Source organism: Argiope bruennichi, chromosome 3, assembly GCF_947563725.1.
Source record: "Argiope bruennichi chromosome 3, qqArgBrue1.1, whole genome shotgun sequence".
Taxonomy (NCBI): Eukaryota; Metazoa; Arthropoda; class Arachnida; order Araneae; family Araneidae; genus Argiope; species Argiope bruennichi.
Genome location: NC_079153.1, coordinates 143,303,973 through 143,323,094, shown reverse-complemented (window position 1 = coordinate 143,323,094; position 19,122 = coordinate 143,303,973). Strand labels below are relative to the sequence as shown.

Below are 19,122 nucleotides of genomic sequence, written 5' to 3'. Positions count from 1 at the left end.
TTGGTTGAACGGTCTGGCCTGTAGAGCGCCAACACACACACACACACACACACACACTGAGCTTTATTATAAGTATAGATAACTGGCTGATGGAACATTGTAAATGTTGTCATTTTCTATTTGATTTTGCTGCAGTTCACACTTTGAATTTAGTTGATCATTGATGTGTAACAAATTATTTCACCAAGTATTTAAAGAATTATTAATTAAATTTACGTTTTTTAATGGATGAAGTTGTGTGTTTATTCACCATCGCCAAAGTAATCCAACTGAGATCCCCATAAATCTCAGTGCAACTACATCATTTCAAAAAAAAAAAAAATCTTTGCAGAATATAAGCAAATATATAAGCAAGTGCATAAATATTGAAATAAAATATATAAAAAAATCTAAACACATACAATAAAAAGTTGATTTTATTCACTTTTCATGCCATAATTTGATAACAGTATAAAAATAACAAACATTTATACAAACACAACATGTTTTATACAGATTTCAATAGTGTATATGATTCCAAACAAAGTATAATCATGTAAGTAATTTATTTAAATAAAATTGGCTTCAAAAAGATTAAGAAAAATCAGACCTATTTGTTTGATTGCTATATTATTTTAAAGAACAGCAGATTATCAAAGATGCTATCATAATTAAAAAACAATATAAGAATAAATATTTGTTAAAAAAGATAAACAATTTAAAAAATAAACTGGCATTTCACTACTTAAAATTTTAAATTCTAAGATTATTCACATTTGTGTCTTTAATTTGATTTAATATTTATTAAATTATCTAATCAGTGATTTTTTTGGTGAAAAAAAAAGGACTCGAAAGAGCTGATCTCAAATAGGATATTTAGATAATGATCTATTGTAAAAGTCTAGATATGGAACATAGTTATTATATTATTTTTCTTCATTTAGATCATTTTCTGTGTTTTCAATATGACAATCTTTGAGAAACATTTATATCTCTCTGTTAACATAAGAGAGATATCTTACGTTAGCAGCATTTTCTGTTTTTAGCTTTGTACATTTCACACAAAATAGGGTAAGGCCCAATAATATGCATATGAAGTGAAAGAACTATATGACTGGCAATATAACATAAAAAGAAATAAGCACAAAATAATTCCTTTGCCAATGTTTTAAGTAGAGAACATAGAATATAATTTAAAAATAATTTATTAGTAACATGTTTAAAGTAAAAAAAGTTCGCAAAATTTTCTAAAAAAATATTTTTTACATTTATTTTCTATCTATAACAGCTATTTAAAATTCATATGTAAAAATGAGATTTTTAATATATTTCTATCATTTGGTGACTTTAAAATGTAGTCATAAAGCAGTATATAAAATCTTTTTAAAGAGTTCATTTTTCTTTTTAAAGATAAACTAAATTGTAAAATATAAAATAGTGAATTTCTTCACAGATAATCAAATAATACTATAATTTTAGAAATTCTTAAACAGTAACATTTATAGTTATTTTCTTAGCTAACTTACGAGATTATGTTGTTTACAAATCAAAAACTTTAAGGCACATTTCTAAAAATTCAAACTTTTTAAAACTAATTACTTTTTCAAGTTATTAGTGTTAAAATAAAAATGAGAGTTTTCTGCAGAGAAAAAATAACAGAAATAAGTAATATATATATATAAAATTTTTTAATTCAATTCCTACTTAGGTCAACAAAGAAAAATTTAATTTTAGTTACTTTTTATTAAATAATTATCAAAAAAAATTTATTAAGTATCAAAAAATAAGTATAAAAAAAACATTGATTTTCGCAAGAATTGAACTCGCATTCTTCACCTTCACGTGAAAAATAATCAAATCCTTGCATTTCACTGATTGAGCTACTGCTATTGATTTCAATTTTCCTTACAAACTGCTAAAACTCTATTTAAAGTATTAAAAATTAATTAAATTTAATTAATAAATTAATATTTGAAAAAACTGTATTAACATCAAATGTCATTCACTGCAAGTTCTAAAAAAGGGATTTGAACTTCAGTGGATGAATAAAAAGTATTTTATTAACAATTGAAAATTTGAACAAGATACATAAATATATATATATATATATATATAGGGAGAGTTTGAACTAATTATTATCCGTGTGCCTTCGGGCGGGTCGGAAATTCAATGATATGACTTTTCCTTAGAGAATAGTGAAGTAGTCAACTTTTAATTTTTCTAGAAAATGGAGAAAGGTGGAGGGCTGACGACCTTCATATGAATACTCATGATATGAGGGTGTGAGCTTTCATATGAAACAAAAACAGGCAAAATCGGACCAGTGGATGGAGCTGGGTAACTGATTCATTGATTTTCCATGTTATTCAAAATATATAGACAGTAAAATGATTTAATTTAATCCATAGGAAGAAATTCAGCAGTTTATCGCATTTCAGATTAAATTGAAGGCATTATTCAATAGAACCTATCGATTGTTTTTTGTATTGTAATCATAAAATTTCTAAAACTTCGAAAAGTAAAAAAAAAAAAAAAAAAAAAAAAAACTTTGAGAAACTTACAATTTATTTCGAAAAGTACTTTGGGATTATCCCATCGACCTGTCAACGAAAATGCGCTAATCCTTTGGCGCCATCATAATGAAAAGTAATTTGTGGTATTGGCACAAAGCTAATAAGCTCTTGGCGATAATATCGGGTCAGCGAAAATGGTCGACGGAATTAACTAAATTTAATTAATGAATTAATATTTGAAAAAAAAAAAAAAAACTGTATTAACATCAAGTCTCATTTACTACAAGTTTAAAAAAATATATTTGAATTTGAGTGGATGAATAGAAAGTATTTTATTAACAATTGAAAATTTGAACAAGATATATAAATAAATATATATAGGAGAGTAAACTAATAGTAGGAATTGAATTAAAGACAAAATGAACATTGTAATCCATTTTTGACACATATAAATACTTTCTTTTTAGAAAATATGAATTAGGAATTAATACTTTTCCAAGAATAATTTAGACTTTGCCATACCATGTCATCAGTTAAAAATAAAATAGTTTTGTTCTAAACTTTTTTTCCTGCATTTCAGTTTATTGGTGAAAAGATATATAATTTAAGTTCCTCATCAGAAACTAAAGTATCAGATTAGAAATATATATATATATATATATTGATAAATGTATCTAGCTCTATACTTAATAATAATATCTGTATTAGTTTTTTAAAGATGAAATATAAAGTTCTTACTTGTCAAAATGCAATTAAAATATGATAGTTATTATTAAACTAGAGAATTTTTTTTAATAATGCTGTAGTTAGTGCAATTATAATAAATATATTTGCTATCAAATAAATTTAAAGAAATAAATATCAGACTTAAAATTACATAAAAGTAAAATAATGTCACTGTTTTACGATACTTTGTAAAGATTTAACAAAGAATAAAATTAAAATTTCAACACAATTTAACAATATTTTATCTGAAAGATCAAGATAAATTCATGCAGAAATCTGATATTAGTCCAAAAATAACAAACCATTTTATAAGCAATTGTTCATAAATCATATGAACATACAATCTTCAAATCTGATAAATGAATTTCAGGAGCATTAATTTAAAAAAATTCTCTCACGAATATTGTTCAATTATTAACTTAAAATCAAACAATTTCTTGATATCAATCGATTCTCTTTAAAATGTATAAAATGGAATTTAATATAACAACAAATACATCAAAATTATCTGAAGACCAGATTTCAGGGGGTTCATCTGCCATTGTTGAATTGGGAAACAAGATTGTTTGTACAAGATGACCATAGCTGTTCCATAATTTGATGCATTTAGAAGCAGACAGAAATAATGGTTTCTCAAATGTGTCATCCTTATTTATCCTCCTAATAGTTTGAACTGCTGATTCATGTTTTGAATTAAGAATATCACATGTTTGATCGCCCAAAAGACGGCACAGCTGTTGTGAGGAAACATGATATGAAATATTTTATTTAAAGAAAAGGAAAAAATATTGGGAATATTTGAATTAATATCAATTGTTCTAAAAATCTCACACAAATGTTTTATGTAGAAAATATATATAATTTAAAGTTCATATCAATAATTTATGAAATTTATGAGAAAATCAAGTAGAAATAAATAAATTCTATGATAAAACAAAATCAAATAGATTGCAAGGTCAATAAAATACACAAATTCTGAAATACTGTTTACATAAAAATAATACAGTATAAAAGAGCAGTTTTTGAAATTTTAAAAGGAATAAAATTTAAGATAAAAATAAAATACATTATTTTGATAAAAAGGGAGATACAATTCTAAACATGAAAATATTTAAAAAACGTGAAATCAGTAGTATTTTAAATAATTTATAAATTAAATAAACCCAATATAAAAATACAGAAAATTTATATAATGAAGTTAAGAAATCAACATATTAAAAACAATATTGCAAACTATTAAGTTATTAATAAGAATAATATTTTTACATAACTAATCTTCAAGCTGTTTCTTAACTTTAAAATAAATTGGCTCATAATTCACCTTTCAATAATGTTTTTTTTTTTTTTTTTTTTTTTTAAACATCTTAAGGCAAACATTGATTAAGAGATGTAATATGGATTTCAATCAATCAATAAATCAAACATACACACACAATCAATCAATTAAAACACCGTCAAGATTTCAGATAAATATTGAAATATATTCTGTAGTGCACACAAAAGTTCAGTATTGAATAATTCTATTTTCTATTTTTCTTATGAGCATTTTGATTAAGCAAAAAAATTATAGAATTAATTGAAGATAAATCCTTTCCTGTTTAAAATTAAAAGCTCACATTATAGGTGAATAGCAGAAAACTAGAGATGTCCGCCTGGAGCACTGCCATCCTTAAACAGCAATTCTGCCTTTCTTGAATTTTTCAAATTATCTCTGCACTATTTATTCATAAACAATATTGTCTCCGTAAACTGCTCATATCTTTATCATGGTTAGAAAAGCATAAAAAAAAAACCCCATTAACTAACAAAAATATACTTTCTCTTTCTCCCTATTTATGCTACATAGTGACAGTGAATATAATGAATATTACAACTATTAGCGAAAGTGCAACTTCTCATAAAATATTTAATTTCACAGGCCGATAAAAAAAACCTTTACAGTGACTAACACATGTCACTGTACAATAGTGGAAACTTTCCGAACAATCTAATGCATGAAATTTGCAACTATGTATGAAATATGCAACTAAATTATACTGAGGCTTATTATATTTTTATTCCATTATTATTACAGTTATCATTATTTTTTTGGTTTGAGCTGTCAATGGACTAATATAAATATATAAGAAACCTAAATATTTACCACGACATTTCCATTATCTAATCCAGCAAGTAACATTTCTGCCAATGGTGAAAACTGACAACATCTCACAGTAAGATTCCTCACTTTTGGAGGGAGAAAGAATATCTTATATAAATTTCCACTTTCAGCTTTCCAAACCTATGAAAGTGTTAAGTAAAAACATTGCTACTGTATGAGAACAAAATTTCTAAATAATAAAAACAGTATGAGAAATAAAAATTAATAAAATAGACAACTTCGCCAATCCCTTTTTTGGGGTGAAATTACTCAGAACATTGTTGATCATATAAAAAAGCAGATGACTTAATGCATATGCAGTTAACATTTTACCTCTGTTAAGCATTATTTGAGATGCACATTAAAAAAAAAATGTTTTATTCTCAGAAAGTTTCCATAAAAGAGAATCAAGATTCCATATAATCTCTTATCTCATGCATTTTGAAGAGCCTACATAGAAACCAAAGAGAATATGAAAACATGCTTAACAGATCATTTAAGAGTAATGCTCAGTCAGTGGTGCTACTGGTGGCACAACTTGGTATTTTATAGTATTTAAAAATATATTCAGTCAATAAAAACATTGAAATAAATGGCTACACCCTTTTTTGCTATCATAATCACTCTCATATGTCTAATTAAATATAAAAAAAAATCAAATTATAATATTTCACACTCATTTCTTCAGTTATAATTAATTCTTAAAAGTTTGGAACTAAAATTTTTAAACATAACTCTTCAGAATTTTTATGAGATTAAAGTAAAAGTCTGCTGCATTTAGAATAAAATATGAATGTGTACATACCACAATATTCCCATTAGTAAAGGTTGCTGCTAAGTATTCATCATCACAGGATATATCACAGTGTGTAATATTTTTATCACAGTGGCCTTCTAGATTGTAGATACAGTTACCTAAATCAGTATTGCACACCTATAATAAATAAATGTATCATAAGTATGGATGAAACACAAACACACATAGACATTCTTTTTGCATTAATTCGTATATGTCTAATTCAATTAAAAGTATAAATTTCAATAAAACTCTTTCAAATAATGCTAAAGTAGATAACTAAATTGTAAAATTTTATTATTGCTTTCCTTTTTGGTTTTTTTAGTAGAAAATCATTATTTTTAATAAAACATTATATAGATAAATCTTTAAAAAAATTAACCAATCAAAATATCAAAAATAAATAAAGATTACTTTCAACTTCCTCGCATCATTTCAAAAATGAAACTAAGAGAGAAAAATTCTTGAAAATAATGACACTACGATTTCAACCAATTGATTTGCCTGAGTAAAACGTAGTCCATAACGAGTAAAACGTAAACGTAGTAGTAGTAAAACGTAGTTCCATAAATAAAACACTGAGTGAGAAAGACATTTATTTAATTTATTTCATTACTTGGATATTAATATTGATATCAAATTAGATGGTAAAAAAATGTCTGCAACACTAATATTACTTTTATTTATAACTCTATATTCCTCTAGAACTCTTATATGTCTTCATATTCTGGTTCATCATGCACTTAATATTCATTCAAAATTTTCATGTCTATGTTTGGTATTGTGTATTAACTTGCATGTCAGTGATTATTTGTCAAACAAATCACCAAATTGTAATCAATGATTAATTATCAAAGATATGCTAGTCTACTGACTATGCTCACCATGATATTGATTAAATCAAAAGTTCATCTATGACATGCATTAAATACACAAGTACTCTTTTTCAACTTATTTATTAAATTATTAATATAAAAAATAAAGTGATGATTGACCGCGAAGAAATATTGTTAATCGTCCACTATCCAATTTTTAATTTAATTGCAGGCACAGTTATGATTTAAGATTGTTACTACATTACGAGTTTCTAGTAACTATTTTGAATAAAATAAGTATGGATATCCATCTTTTGCCTTCCTTTATTTTTGAAAATTGAATATTAACAGGTTAACAGAATAACTTAAAAAAAAATTTGATGATAAATTTTTTTTTTCAATCTTTTATGCAAAAGTAATTTTTCTTTATGAAACAAAGAAAATATTACAAGGTGATGATTATACAGTAAAAAAAAAAGTTTAGAAGGAACATCTGAAACTGTTAAAATCAAAGAAAATTTTGTATTGTATACATTTAAGAAGATAATAGGAAGTATCTAATCATGAACTACCATTTTGCATTTAATCATTATAAAATATATCAATATGAAAGTAAATATATATATATATGTTGGGCAAAAAAATCCAAACAATTTTAAGAAAGAACATATTAACAATGCAAGAATATTTACAAATATTTGGCTTTAAAAAATATCATAAGTACATATACTAATATCCTATAGAACATAGTTATTTTTTAAATATCTTCAAAGTGTATTTGAATGATGTTTTTGTTTAGTAAAATATTTTTTATTTAATGAAAATTTTATAAAACAATCTAAATATAATTAGAGCATATCATTTAGATTATTGTCCAAAATGCTACAGATTTTATCAATGAAAGGTAACTTTCATTATACAAACATATAAATTTAATAAATATAAACAACATGCATGAAAATGTAGAAAATAATCATTGAAATTATACATTTCAATATTGATATACTAAAGAAAAAGAAATCAAACATGAAAACAATAGAAAATTTTAAATTATGCATATGCAAAGAAGAATTTTTAAGCAATTTTCAAGGATAAGAGATAATATTAATGCTAAATGTACCCATGGTCAATCAATTGATCATTTTTCACTTGCTACTGAGTACATTTATAGTTGCCAAAGGGAGAGGGATAATGAAAAAGAAGGAAGGAAAAAAAAAAAAAAAAAAAAAAGCACTGAAACATTTTTTTTTACATACTTTGAGCAAACCATCTTCACAGCACATTAGTAGCTGATTACATGTTTTAAATTCCACACACATAACAATAGGAAGCTTGTGCCCAGACAGTGTTACATGAAGTTGTTCTCCTTGCCAAACCTAACACAACAATACAACTTAAGAAGCTGATGAGTCATATAAGAAATTTTAGCAATTTCAAGATTTTCAACTTACATTAACAGTTGCATCCACTGAGCATGTAAAGAGGGAATGATTATTTTTAGAGGGAAGTATATAAGTAATTTTGCCACAATGTTTAGGAAATAATTCTACAGTATTTTTTTCAATAATATTAAAAACCTAAAAAAGAAAAAATATTTCTTAAAACAAAATAATAATTTTCAACATAATGAACCATGCTTAGAACTTTTCAGAAATTTAGCCCAAAGTAAAAATTAAAAAAATAATAGAAGTTGCAAATAAAATTTATTGTAATATCATTAACATGAAAATAGGATATGAACATAAAATTCCAATTAATAAGGTGATAAAAATGACATTAATAAAACACGAACCATATTTTAGTTTCTTTTATAAATTATTCTTTAGTTTCTTTTATTAAAATTCTTTAGTATCAAAATGTAAGCACTTCAAAAAATGCATGAAATCCTCAAAATGACAAGACAAACATGAATACAGATTCTAATGAAAATAAGCTGTTTTAATCGCTTAAATAATATTAATTATGAACAGATTTTCTCCAGATATAATTTATCTAAAATATTTATCTATCCAGATATAATTTATCTAAGATATTTATCTATCCAGATATAATTTATCTATTTAACTATGGCAGGTAACCTATTTTTTGGAAACATTAATAAGTAAATGAAATTATTTTTGATAAAAAAAATCTTTAATAAAAATAAGCATCTATTTATGATAATGGTAATCAATTAACAAAATTAAGGATTCTGATAAATAGAATTAATAATAGTAGGCTTATCAGTTTAAATATTCTTAATTTTTAATCAGCCATAAATATAATTCATAAAAAGAACCAGGGGATAAAAATACCTTTACAGAACCACATTCAGTACCAATGAAAATTTTTGAACCATCTCTGGATAATGAAAATGCTGATATTTTTTCATCTTCTAAATTTGTTTCTGTTATTACTTGCCCTTTCATAATCTGAAATGATGATCAAATAGTAAAATTAATGAATTTAGAAACTTATAATTACAATAGCAACAATGAAAAATCCAAAACAAGAAAGATGAAATTTAAAATTATTAAAGGATTGTTTATACATTTCAAATATATTCAGTCATACACTTTCTTTCTTTTTTTCATAACTAATATTTCTGGAAAAGTTCTTTCTTTGAAAAGGTAAATTCTTTTATTATAATTGCTGCATATAACATTTTAAAATATTGCACAGCAAGGTAATTTAACAATAAAGTTGTAAAAATGTTAAATCTCACATACATACAGGATCAGAAAGAAATAAGTTTTCTACTTCAGGGGGATTCTTGAATGCGTTTTATTGGTCCACATGAGATAAAATTTGAAGCCCAGATAATTCAAATGATGCACATAATATTTATTAAATAAAAGAAAAATTAATATAAAAACATTTGGCAGTGTAATATGCATAAACAATTAATATGCTTTATTAATATTAACATAAATAACATATAAAAAGTATTGTTAAATTTGCTCAGTATGCACCCATTCATATTTCATAATATGCTCAATTGTAAAACAAAAATTTTCACAGACAACTGGAGTAAGTCTGCTAGAATATCAAGAAAATAAAACAAAATGCTATCCTTCAGATCTGGCACAGCTGCTGGCATTTGATGCAACATATTGTTCTCCAGGAAATCCCACAACTAAAAGTCAAAGGAGATAATATCTGGCAAACAATGAGGACATGTTATTGGGAAATGATGGTTGCTTACTTTTGCATCTGTGAAATGCTGTCTTAACAATTGCTTTACACGATAGTTAACGAGAGAAAGTGTATGGAATCCTGAGTGAAAATGATGGCTTGAAGGCACCCATGCTGTTAAAGTTATGGAATTGCAAAATTCCTCAGAATATTACAGTAACATTGTCCTGTGATGGAATTGGTTTAGATTTCATTTGCAGAAATCTTTTAAAAAATACATAGTCCGATGATAAAAGAAGCCATAAAACTACAACATACCATCACTTTTTCAAGATGCAAGAGTTCCTGGATAGCATGAGAATTTTCACTGTCAAAATTTGACAAGTATGGGTGTTAACTTGCTCACTGAGGCAAAAGTATTCATTACTTCGCAGAATATTCCATGGTCAAGTGACGTCAACCCCCATTCCAGAAAGGAACTGAAGTGCAAATGTTTTATGAATTTCTTCAGTTGTTGTCTTTCAATAGATATAGTGACTTGTACAATGGAATATGGTATATCCCATATACCGGAAACAACTGACACATTCACACGGAGCTTGACTCCTGGCTTTAATGACCATGGTAGTTCTATTTTTGATGGTAAAAGAAGGATTTACTTTCGTTCTCTACTTAGAATTGCTCAATTATTTCAAATTTCTGTAAATATCTTGCATAGGGCATAAGGAGACATTAAATCTCTTCATATCCACTTCGTGCAAAGGAATTTTTTTTTACAGATAACAGAGTTCTGCTGAGTCTGATAGAACAATTTTACCTGTAGCACTTTCTCTTGTAACATAAATATGATGTGCAGAGAAGGAGCCAATGCTCATGCAAAATCTGTCTTCTTTTCATTCGAAGAATAATGCTAATAGAAATGAGTTATAATGCAAATGATATTTCACATTTTTAATATATACAAATAAGTAACATCTGTGGAGTAGCAAAATCTGTTGGGTGAATTTCGGTAATAATTTTGATCTAAATGTCAAAAGAATCATTTGAATTATCTGTACATATTTTTTCTCATTAGGATGAACAGAATGCATTGCAAGCCCTTTGAAATAGGAAACTTATTTTTTTGCTAAGCCTGTACATATATGGGATGATCAATAAAGTCCTTTTAAGATCTTTGTATTCTCAAAAAAGCAGAAGAATAACATGTACCTACAATAAAATGACTAAGCTAGATTTATTGAGATAGGTTAGAATACTTCAAGCGGTGAAAAAGAAGTTACAATAAACAAAAAAAATATATAAAGGAAAATCAGCCGAAAGGTTCAATTAGAAAAATGTACACTTATCATAATGAAAACACAGGAAAAAATTTCATGGAGTTATCTGGAAATATTGGTGGCTTTTTTTAGAGTTGCAATTAAAACTATTAACTTTTCATGGTTTGAAACTTTCTATGAACCTTTTATAGCATGATATAAGAGCAAAAGACCAAAATGTTCCCCTTCAATGATTTTATTATAATATTCTGACAGGGATTTTCTTAGCTATGTATCGATTTAGCAAGGGAATCTTAGGTATCTTTGAAAAATAAATGTGAATACTAGGGATTTTTATATCTTTGTTCCTGGTGTAGGAAATGCAAAAGTATCAGTTTTTTAGATATGTGTAAGGAACAATTATATAAAAAAGTGGGAATTAGATCAGGAAAAAAGAGAACTTTTTAGAATAAAGTTAACATAGGATAATTTAAAATAAAAATTAGGAAATTAATTAAGCTTAACATTCAAAGCTATCAATACACTGACATTATATTATATATATATATAAATATGGGGGGGGGATAGATTTAGCCCCATGCAATGGCAACACACATGGGAGTGACGTGATGGCGTTCGCTTTTTCCCGCTAGAGGGAGAGAGTTGGAAGTACTTCACGCTGTACGAAGAAGGCGATGTTGCGATGCTGATTTTTAAAAATTTGTGTAAAAGGCAGCCAGCCTCCCTTTCTCTTTTCATTATTTTAAGCGTTGTGCTTGTCCTAAATGTTGTGCCAGTCCCTTTAATTATTAATTATAATATATTTAAAAAGATCAAATGCTTGTTATTATTGGTTCTGAGATTCACACTCAAACCTACACACACACACACATATATAAAATACATACCGCTACAGAGTAGGAAGACTTTGAAGAAGCAATAGTGAGTTCCTCATCCATCACTACACTTAAATTGCCACTGATCAGAGGTATGGTTTCTACAGCATTCACATTATGAATAATGCAGCAATTTGGGGAAATAGAAAAAAGTTTTGTTTCATCCTTTGAAAACATCACATTAAGGATTTCATTATCATGTTTAGGTAGAATTTTCTGACCCTCTTTTGTAATAATAATTATACAGCCAGACTCCATTCCACAAGCAATATATTTTCCAGTAGTTGATAAACAGCAACTGCTTATAGCACAAGAATCATCAGAAAAAATTGTTAGCATATTATCATTTTCAATATCCCAAAGTAAAATAGCATAATCCTGTACAAGCAGAATGTGAGAATCATCATTAGAAAAAATGAATTTTTTTATAATTCTATTATTACAGCAAAATCTTTTTTTCTCTTTTCTTGTTTTAAAGTCCCAAAGTTTTATTGTATCATAGACAGCAGTGCCAATTGTTTTGCCATCATTACTTAAAGAGGAGAATCTAAATGGCTCTTTTTTAAGATCATGAGGATGAGAGAAACAGCGCATGGGAATGTGTTCACGTTCACCAAGAACATCAAATTTCCAAACCTGTTAAAAGAATGAGTCATTAGTTTAATATTGTATTTTCGAATTTAAATGAAAGATGTAAATTGAACATTGCAGTCGGAAAAGAGGAAAGACAAGGTTTATTTTGAAATTTGTAAAAGAATGGTACTTGTGGGTCTGCTGCATGAATTCAATAAATAAGGGGTGAAAATTTAAAATAATTAATGTAAACAATGAATAATATGCTTTTAAATTAAAAATAAATAAATAAATATTGTACTGTATCATTATTTTTTTTTGCTGCAGAATTTACAATTCCTAACACTGAATGTTTGATTTACAAATAATAAAAATACGAGTATTTTAAAAGGAAAAAATGTCCACCTATTTATTAGGACAGATGAAAATATAAAGGCTAATCAAATAAATAATTTTATTGATTTATACATTAAGAATGAATTCTGATCGATTATTTGATATTTAGAGATACAGGATATCTCTCACAGTTTCTATAGTTCACAATATATTTATTTAAAGAGAGTCAGAGCAACCAAAATGGTTATCCAAGTACAATAATTGCTGTTTGTATTTTGTATCCAAAATTCAAAATTAATTTTGTAATTGGAGTTACTATGTTAAGTTTGTTTTAGAGCATTACAGTAATAATGAATCTAGCAGAGAAACCTATTGGTTTTTACCAGTATAAACAGATGTTAATTTTATTCAAAATCTTATAACATGATCACATTTAAAGCCAAAACCTGCACTTTTAGAAGTCTCAAATCAAAGCAACATATTTTCAGACAGCAAAATAAGCAACATATTTTCAGACATTTAGGCTTAAAGAAATACATACATTAATCTTTAATTTTTAGTGCGTGGCTTAACATGCATTGCCAAATTTACTTAAAGTATTAAAACATTACTAATTAATGAAAGACTGCCAGCCTTGTAGGATAACAATAATAAATTTTAATTACAAATTAATTAAACAAATATAGATCATGATACATTGGACATATATCCATCGACCAGTGCGAGGCAGAAGTTTGGAGCAAGCCAGGAAGTGAGTCACTCGTTTTCGTTGGAGTGCAAAGTTCATCTCCATAGTTGTGAGTGATGCTTGTCGCCAGCTGGCAAAACAAACAGTCATTTATCGCCTGTTTGGCCGCTGCAATTCTATCATATTAATAATCATGTTTTAAATTTCTCTAATTTAGGTTATGATATAGTTATTATTTATTTTAATAACATATAAATATAAAACGAGTTTCACATGAAGATATCATTTCAAAAATATATAATAAACTTGGATTTCTCAAATACAGAACTAATGACATTTCAAATGAGAAAGCTTTAAAAATTCTTAAGTTCAATAGTGAAATCTTAAATGTTGTAGTCTTATTGAGTATCTTTATTATAAAAATAAATGCTAAATTCTAGAGAAAGTGCAAACTAAATTCATGCATCATTTGCATTGAAGAATCCATAATTTTCGTTCTAAGGATATATTTTTATTCATAAAATAGTTTTGATATCTCTAATTTGAAATCCCCACAATGTTTCATTTTAAAGTCATCAATCATATATTGTGATATTCATATTATATATGGATTATATTGATATATGTGACTGTACTCATGTTGATGTAGATTGCAGATGATTACAAAACTTTTAGAAACAATGACTACTTCGAGAATTTAAGTATATTGTGTAAATTTCCATTGTATACAAATTTTTTAAAGATCTTTAATAAACTTTTTCAAACTGTTAAGACTGTGTATAAAAATTTAAAATTTATAGTACACCTTTAATTGCTTTATTATTTACATATTTTTATTCATTGTTGACTTGATGCTCATTGTATATCCTAAAACACTGTAACTGGAGTTTTGTTTTAATGTGCATTTTCTTCAAATAAATGTATATACATTAACCAAATATATAATTTATTAGAAAATGCAAAATCTATATGACACTTTTATTTTATTAAACATAAAAGAGTTATTTTAAAAGTGTGAGAGGGCAAAAATGCAACCAAATGTTATATATACTTTTATATACACTATGACTTTTTCCGATGATTTATCGATGATTGCAATATATATGATACCTTTGGAGATCATTTTTGGTGATTAATCACTGGCATGTGGTTAATACACAAGTGTGTAAATAAACAACATTTTCAAGAAAATATAGATACTAATAAAATAAACTTATAGCCTGTATATTATATATATATATATATATATATATATATATATATATATATATATATATATATGGTTCCTTCTGAAAATTAATGCAATTGATTTATTGCTGTTAGAATATTAATCGTACACCTAAAATAAAATTGGTCATATTATTAGATATAGCAAATAACACTTTGGGTGTAAAATTTTAATTATAAAATATTTAGCACTTAACATGCTACAAAATTTTTTATCATCTCAGAAATATATCATAACATTATTATCAGATCACCTATTAAAAAACTTAAATTGCAATGTAGTTGCAGTCCAAAATGATTTAAAATGAGTTTGAGGAAGATTTTAGCAATGAAGATTGAAATTCAATTAAATAGCTACGAATAAGCTCTCTGTCAAACAGAGAAAAATATGTTTTGAAATCCAAATTATTTATTTTTATGTCGAAATTTTATACTTCAGGTAGAAAACTACTTATTGAAAATAATAATTAAATAATTTCTTCCCCTAAATTTGTAAGTAATAATTAAGATCTGATTATAGTGGATTCCTCATTTGAATTATCATTTACATTAGTATACCATCATCTGAAATATCACAACCTTATTTGAATTATTTATATCAATGCAATTTTATTTAAAGCTGTTTAAAACATGTTAAAAATGCTAATTGCCAAAAATTAAAAAGAACATACTTACTAGAGTATTTCCAATGATATCACTTGATATAACATATCTATCATCGTTTGAAAATGAACAGCAAATGACATCAGAAGCATGCTTAAAGGGTAAGAGCAACTTGACATGTACTGAATCATCAAAAGATTTTTCTACAGAAAATTTTTTTTACTTAAGATTATGGAACCATGAATTAAATGTACGTATGCATTTAAATTAAGCATAATTTGTAAGACATAAAAATATGTGAAATTAATCTGATTACAATGGTTCATAATCACCTTAATAGAATTGCAGGAACCTACATTTTATTGCAAAGATTTGGTCATAAGGACATTTAGAGAAATGACCAAAAGTTATGAAGAAACATTGGTGTATGGGTACAAATAATTACATAGAAAATTGATGATGATTTGCAATTTTCACCAGTTGTTCAGTTTGCTGTGTCTAACATTTATATACATTTTTATAAAAATAGCATATATCTGGTAACTATAAAGATTTTAAAACATTAAATTTCTCTCTCAAATATGTAGAATTTCACCCAAATTATATGAAACATAATATATGGCAACATGCCTATAAGGGATGACAATGAAAATAAATACTTTGAGATTTTAACATTTGTTGTACATAATTTTTAAATGCACATGTGCGAAGCATATGGAAAATTTTGTTTTATAATTTTGAAGTCAAATATATAGGTTGGCTTATATAAAAATTCTAGACCACCATAAGCACATAGAAAAATATTGGCATTGTAATAAGATGAAGATTACTTGCTATCCAAGAAATTTGATAATGATTTTCCCCATAAATTGATATTTTTTTTATTTAAATCTGATTTAAATTAGATACTTGATTTATCTGAATTTAAGGGTTTTTAGAATATTTCTAACTTTAACATAATTCAGTATAACTTTCAGATTACCGATGTCAGCTCACATAATTATCTTCTCACTTTTTTTACGGTCAGCATCTAAGTGATTTGATAACTAAATTTTGCTATAAAACTGAGTTCCCCAAATTGTACATCAACAAATTTCCACAACTGATTCTGAAACAATATACCTACATTTGCTCCAAATTTTTCACATTTTACAGATTATACTCAACTTTAAGAAACAAATATACAGTCATAATAATTTGTAAAATAAATATTTGATAAATAACTATTAAAAGCTTCACTTACAAATATAAATACAAATTTTTAAAATTGCACAAATCGAAACAGGTTAAGTTTATACGGGATAATTTACAATGGTAAATATGAGAACAAAAATTAAATCTCGAAAAAAATCAATTATTTTATAGAGGAAATTGTTGATTAATTTTTGCAAGATAAATTTTTCATTATTAATTTCTCAGAATACAATCCCAATAAAATAAGCATGAAAAGATTTTAATATATTTATCCAACATTAGAAAAATTTCTGATAAAACTAAAGAATTAATAGAATAAAAAAGTTTACCCCCTCCCCCCCCCAAGAAAAAACAAATTTTGGATAAAATTTTTAAAGAAAGTTAAAACACAGAACAGAGTAAGAAAATTTAGTAAATACTGGTACATATTTTTCAATCTGACTTCTTGGCATTGTGAGAAATTATTACTCTTTTCTAAAAAAATTGGCAACTTTTCGAGGATATAGAAAAATCTAGGCACAATCGTTGATAGAGAATGAACTTCTTACATTGAATAAGGTTAGCATGCGACTGTCGTTATTTCTGTCTACGATAAAATTGCTGAACCTGGCCGAAAATCAAAACTGTTTTGCCGCACAGCATCTAGGATTTACCTTGTGCACTGTGAGTGTCCTAGTGCATTGCAAGTGTATGTTGCAGAAAAGCTAGATTGCTCTTCTTTTTAACTGTAAATATTTATAACTAATTTCTGTTTATGCCTTCTTCAATGAAGTCTGTTCAATTTACAAACCCATCTAAGAAGTAACAGCATAAAGAATACATATCTTGAATTTTAGATATTAATTAGTGTAAAAGTAATACCAATTTATTCTAACAAGCCCTGCAGAGTTAATTCTTTGTATGTTAATTAGATTCACCATTTGTATCTGATTATTGCATACTTTAAATAAACACCAACAAAGATAGAATAAGTCTTACAAAAATTGTTATACAATACAAATTTTGAGGCCTTCATTCCTTAACACAAATTTCAAAAATTATTTTTTTATGAAATTTATTATTTTTTGAATTTTTATTTTTAATTTTGCAGTTTTAAAGTTGCAAATATTGTGATAATATGAAAAAGCAAAATATGATTGCTGATCACTTTTATCAGAGTTGATTTCAGTATTTAGCACATAATTCTTAATGCATAAAATTCATTTAAAATTTAAAATGTTTTTAACAAAATGTTTAAAATTAAAAATGTTAAACTAAAACACTTTTTAAACTTTATAAAAACAAAATCCAAATACTTTAATATGAAGTATGCCAACAATGTTGATTTGTAAAAAAGGATTACATTAATTTGTAGGCATGAAAAACCAACAAAAGCATAAGAATAGTAATCTTAAATAATACTTCATTTTAATATTGATAAGTTTTAGTTAAACCACAAGAAAGCACGAAAACACAAAATTAAATGAATTTAACAGAAAATTATTATACTAAAACAGTTTCTCCCCCCCCCCTTCAAATTCATCTAAAATTAAACATTGTGTAACACATGTTTCTTTAAAATTTTCATCCTTAACATTTTTATTTAAAGGAAATTCCCTTTAAATTATGCTCTGATCATATGATAGAATTATCAAAAAGTACCTGCCATAATATCTGAAAAAATTTAAAATGCATTTGATTCTTGGATTCTTCGGAATTCTCAAATTTTAATGAACTGCAAGCTACATCATTCAAAAATGCGTTGAATTCTACTAAATAGTAAAAAGATTCATACAACTTTTTAAACATTTCCTCACATTCTCTTCCAATACACAAAAAGAAAAAAAAAAAAAAAAAAAAAAAAAAAAAGGAATGGCTTTTTTTATGTTATATAGAGGGAATGATCTTATTTAATCATTCTCCTCGAATCTAAACAGCCCACATTCCTAGGAAGTATATAAATGAGGAGCAGTTATCTAAACTTTTGAGAATCAAGATATATATCACTAGCCTAGCAAGGGCAATTGACACTCGGGACATAATATGAATTTTTTCACTGCCAGTGGTTAGTAGGAAGTACATATGGCACATTTTTTTTTGTTTTTTTTTTTGCTTTCTTGTAATATTTTTTTCTAAAACATAGCATAAATGTACCAATTTTTGCCCTCATGGCTTCTGCTGAACCTTATGTTAGAGACATCTATACCCTCTTGTTCCATGGAAATTACGCCACTAGTATATACTAAGTTTTGGTATTCATGTTTCAAATCTCTTAACTGCCCTCCCC

General features: G+C 26.2%; 1 protein-coding gene across 1 annotated transcript in view; it reads right to left on the bottom strand.

Annotated features, from left to right (window-relative positions):
- Window positions 1–493: 493 nt before the first annotated feature.
- LOC129963034 (apoptotic protease-activating factor 1-like) overlaps window positions 494–19,122 on the bottom strand; it is a 55,139-nt gene continuing 36,510 nt past the window's right edge. Inside the window, exons 10-17 of the mRNA XM_056077045.1 lie at window positions 15,735–15,865; window positions 12,248–12,871; window positions 9,264–9,380; window positions 8,421–8,546; window positions 8,226–8,345; window positions 6,164–6,292; window positions 5,362–5,499; window positions 494–3,952 (exon numbers count right to left, since the gene is read on the bottom strand). Of these exons, the coding sequence (XP_055933020.1) occupies window positions 3,662–3,952; window positions 5,362–5,499; window positions 6,164–6,292; window positions 8,226–8,345; window positions 8,421–8,546; window positions 9,264–9,380; window positions 12,248–12,871; window positions 15,735–15,865 (1,676 nt within the window). The 3' untranslated portion in view covers window positions 494–3,661. The remainder of the gene's footprint in view (window positions 3,953–5,361; window positions 5,500–6,163; window positions 6,293–8,225; window positions 8,346–8,420; window positions 8,547–9,263; window positions 9,381–12,247; window positions 12,872–15,734; window positions 15,866–19,122) is intronic.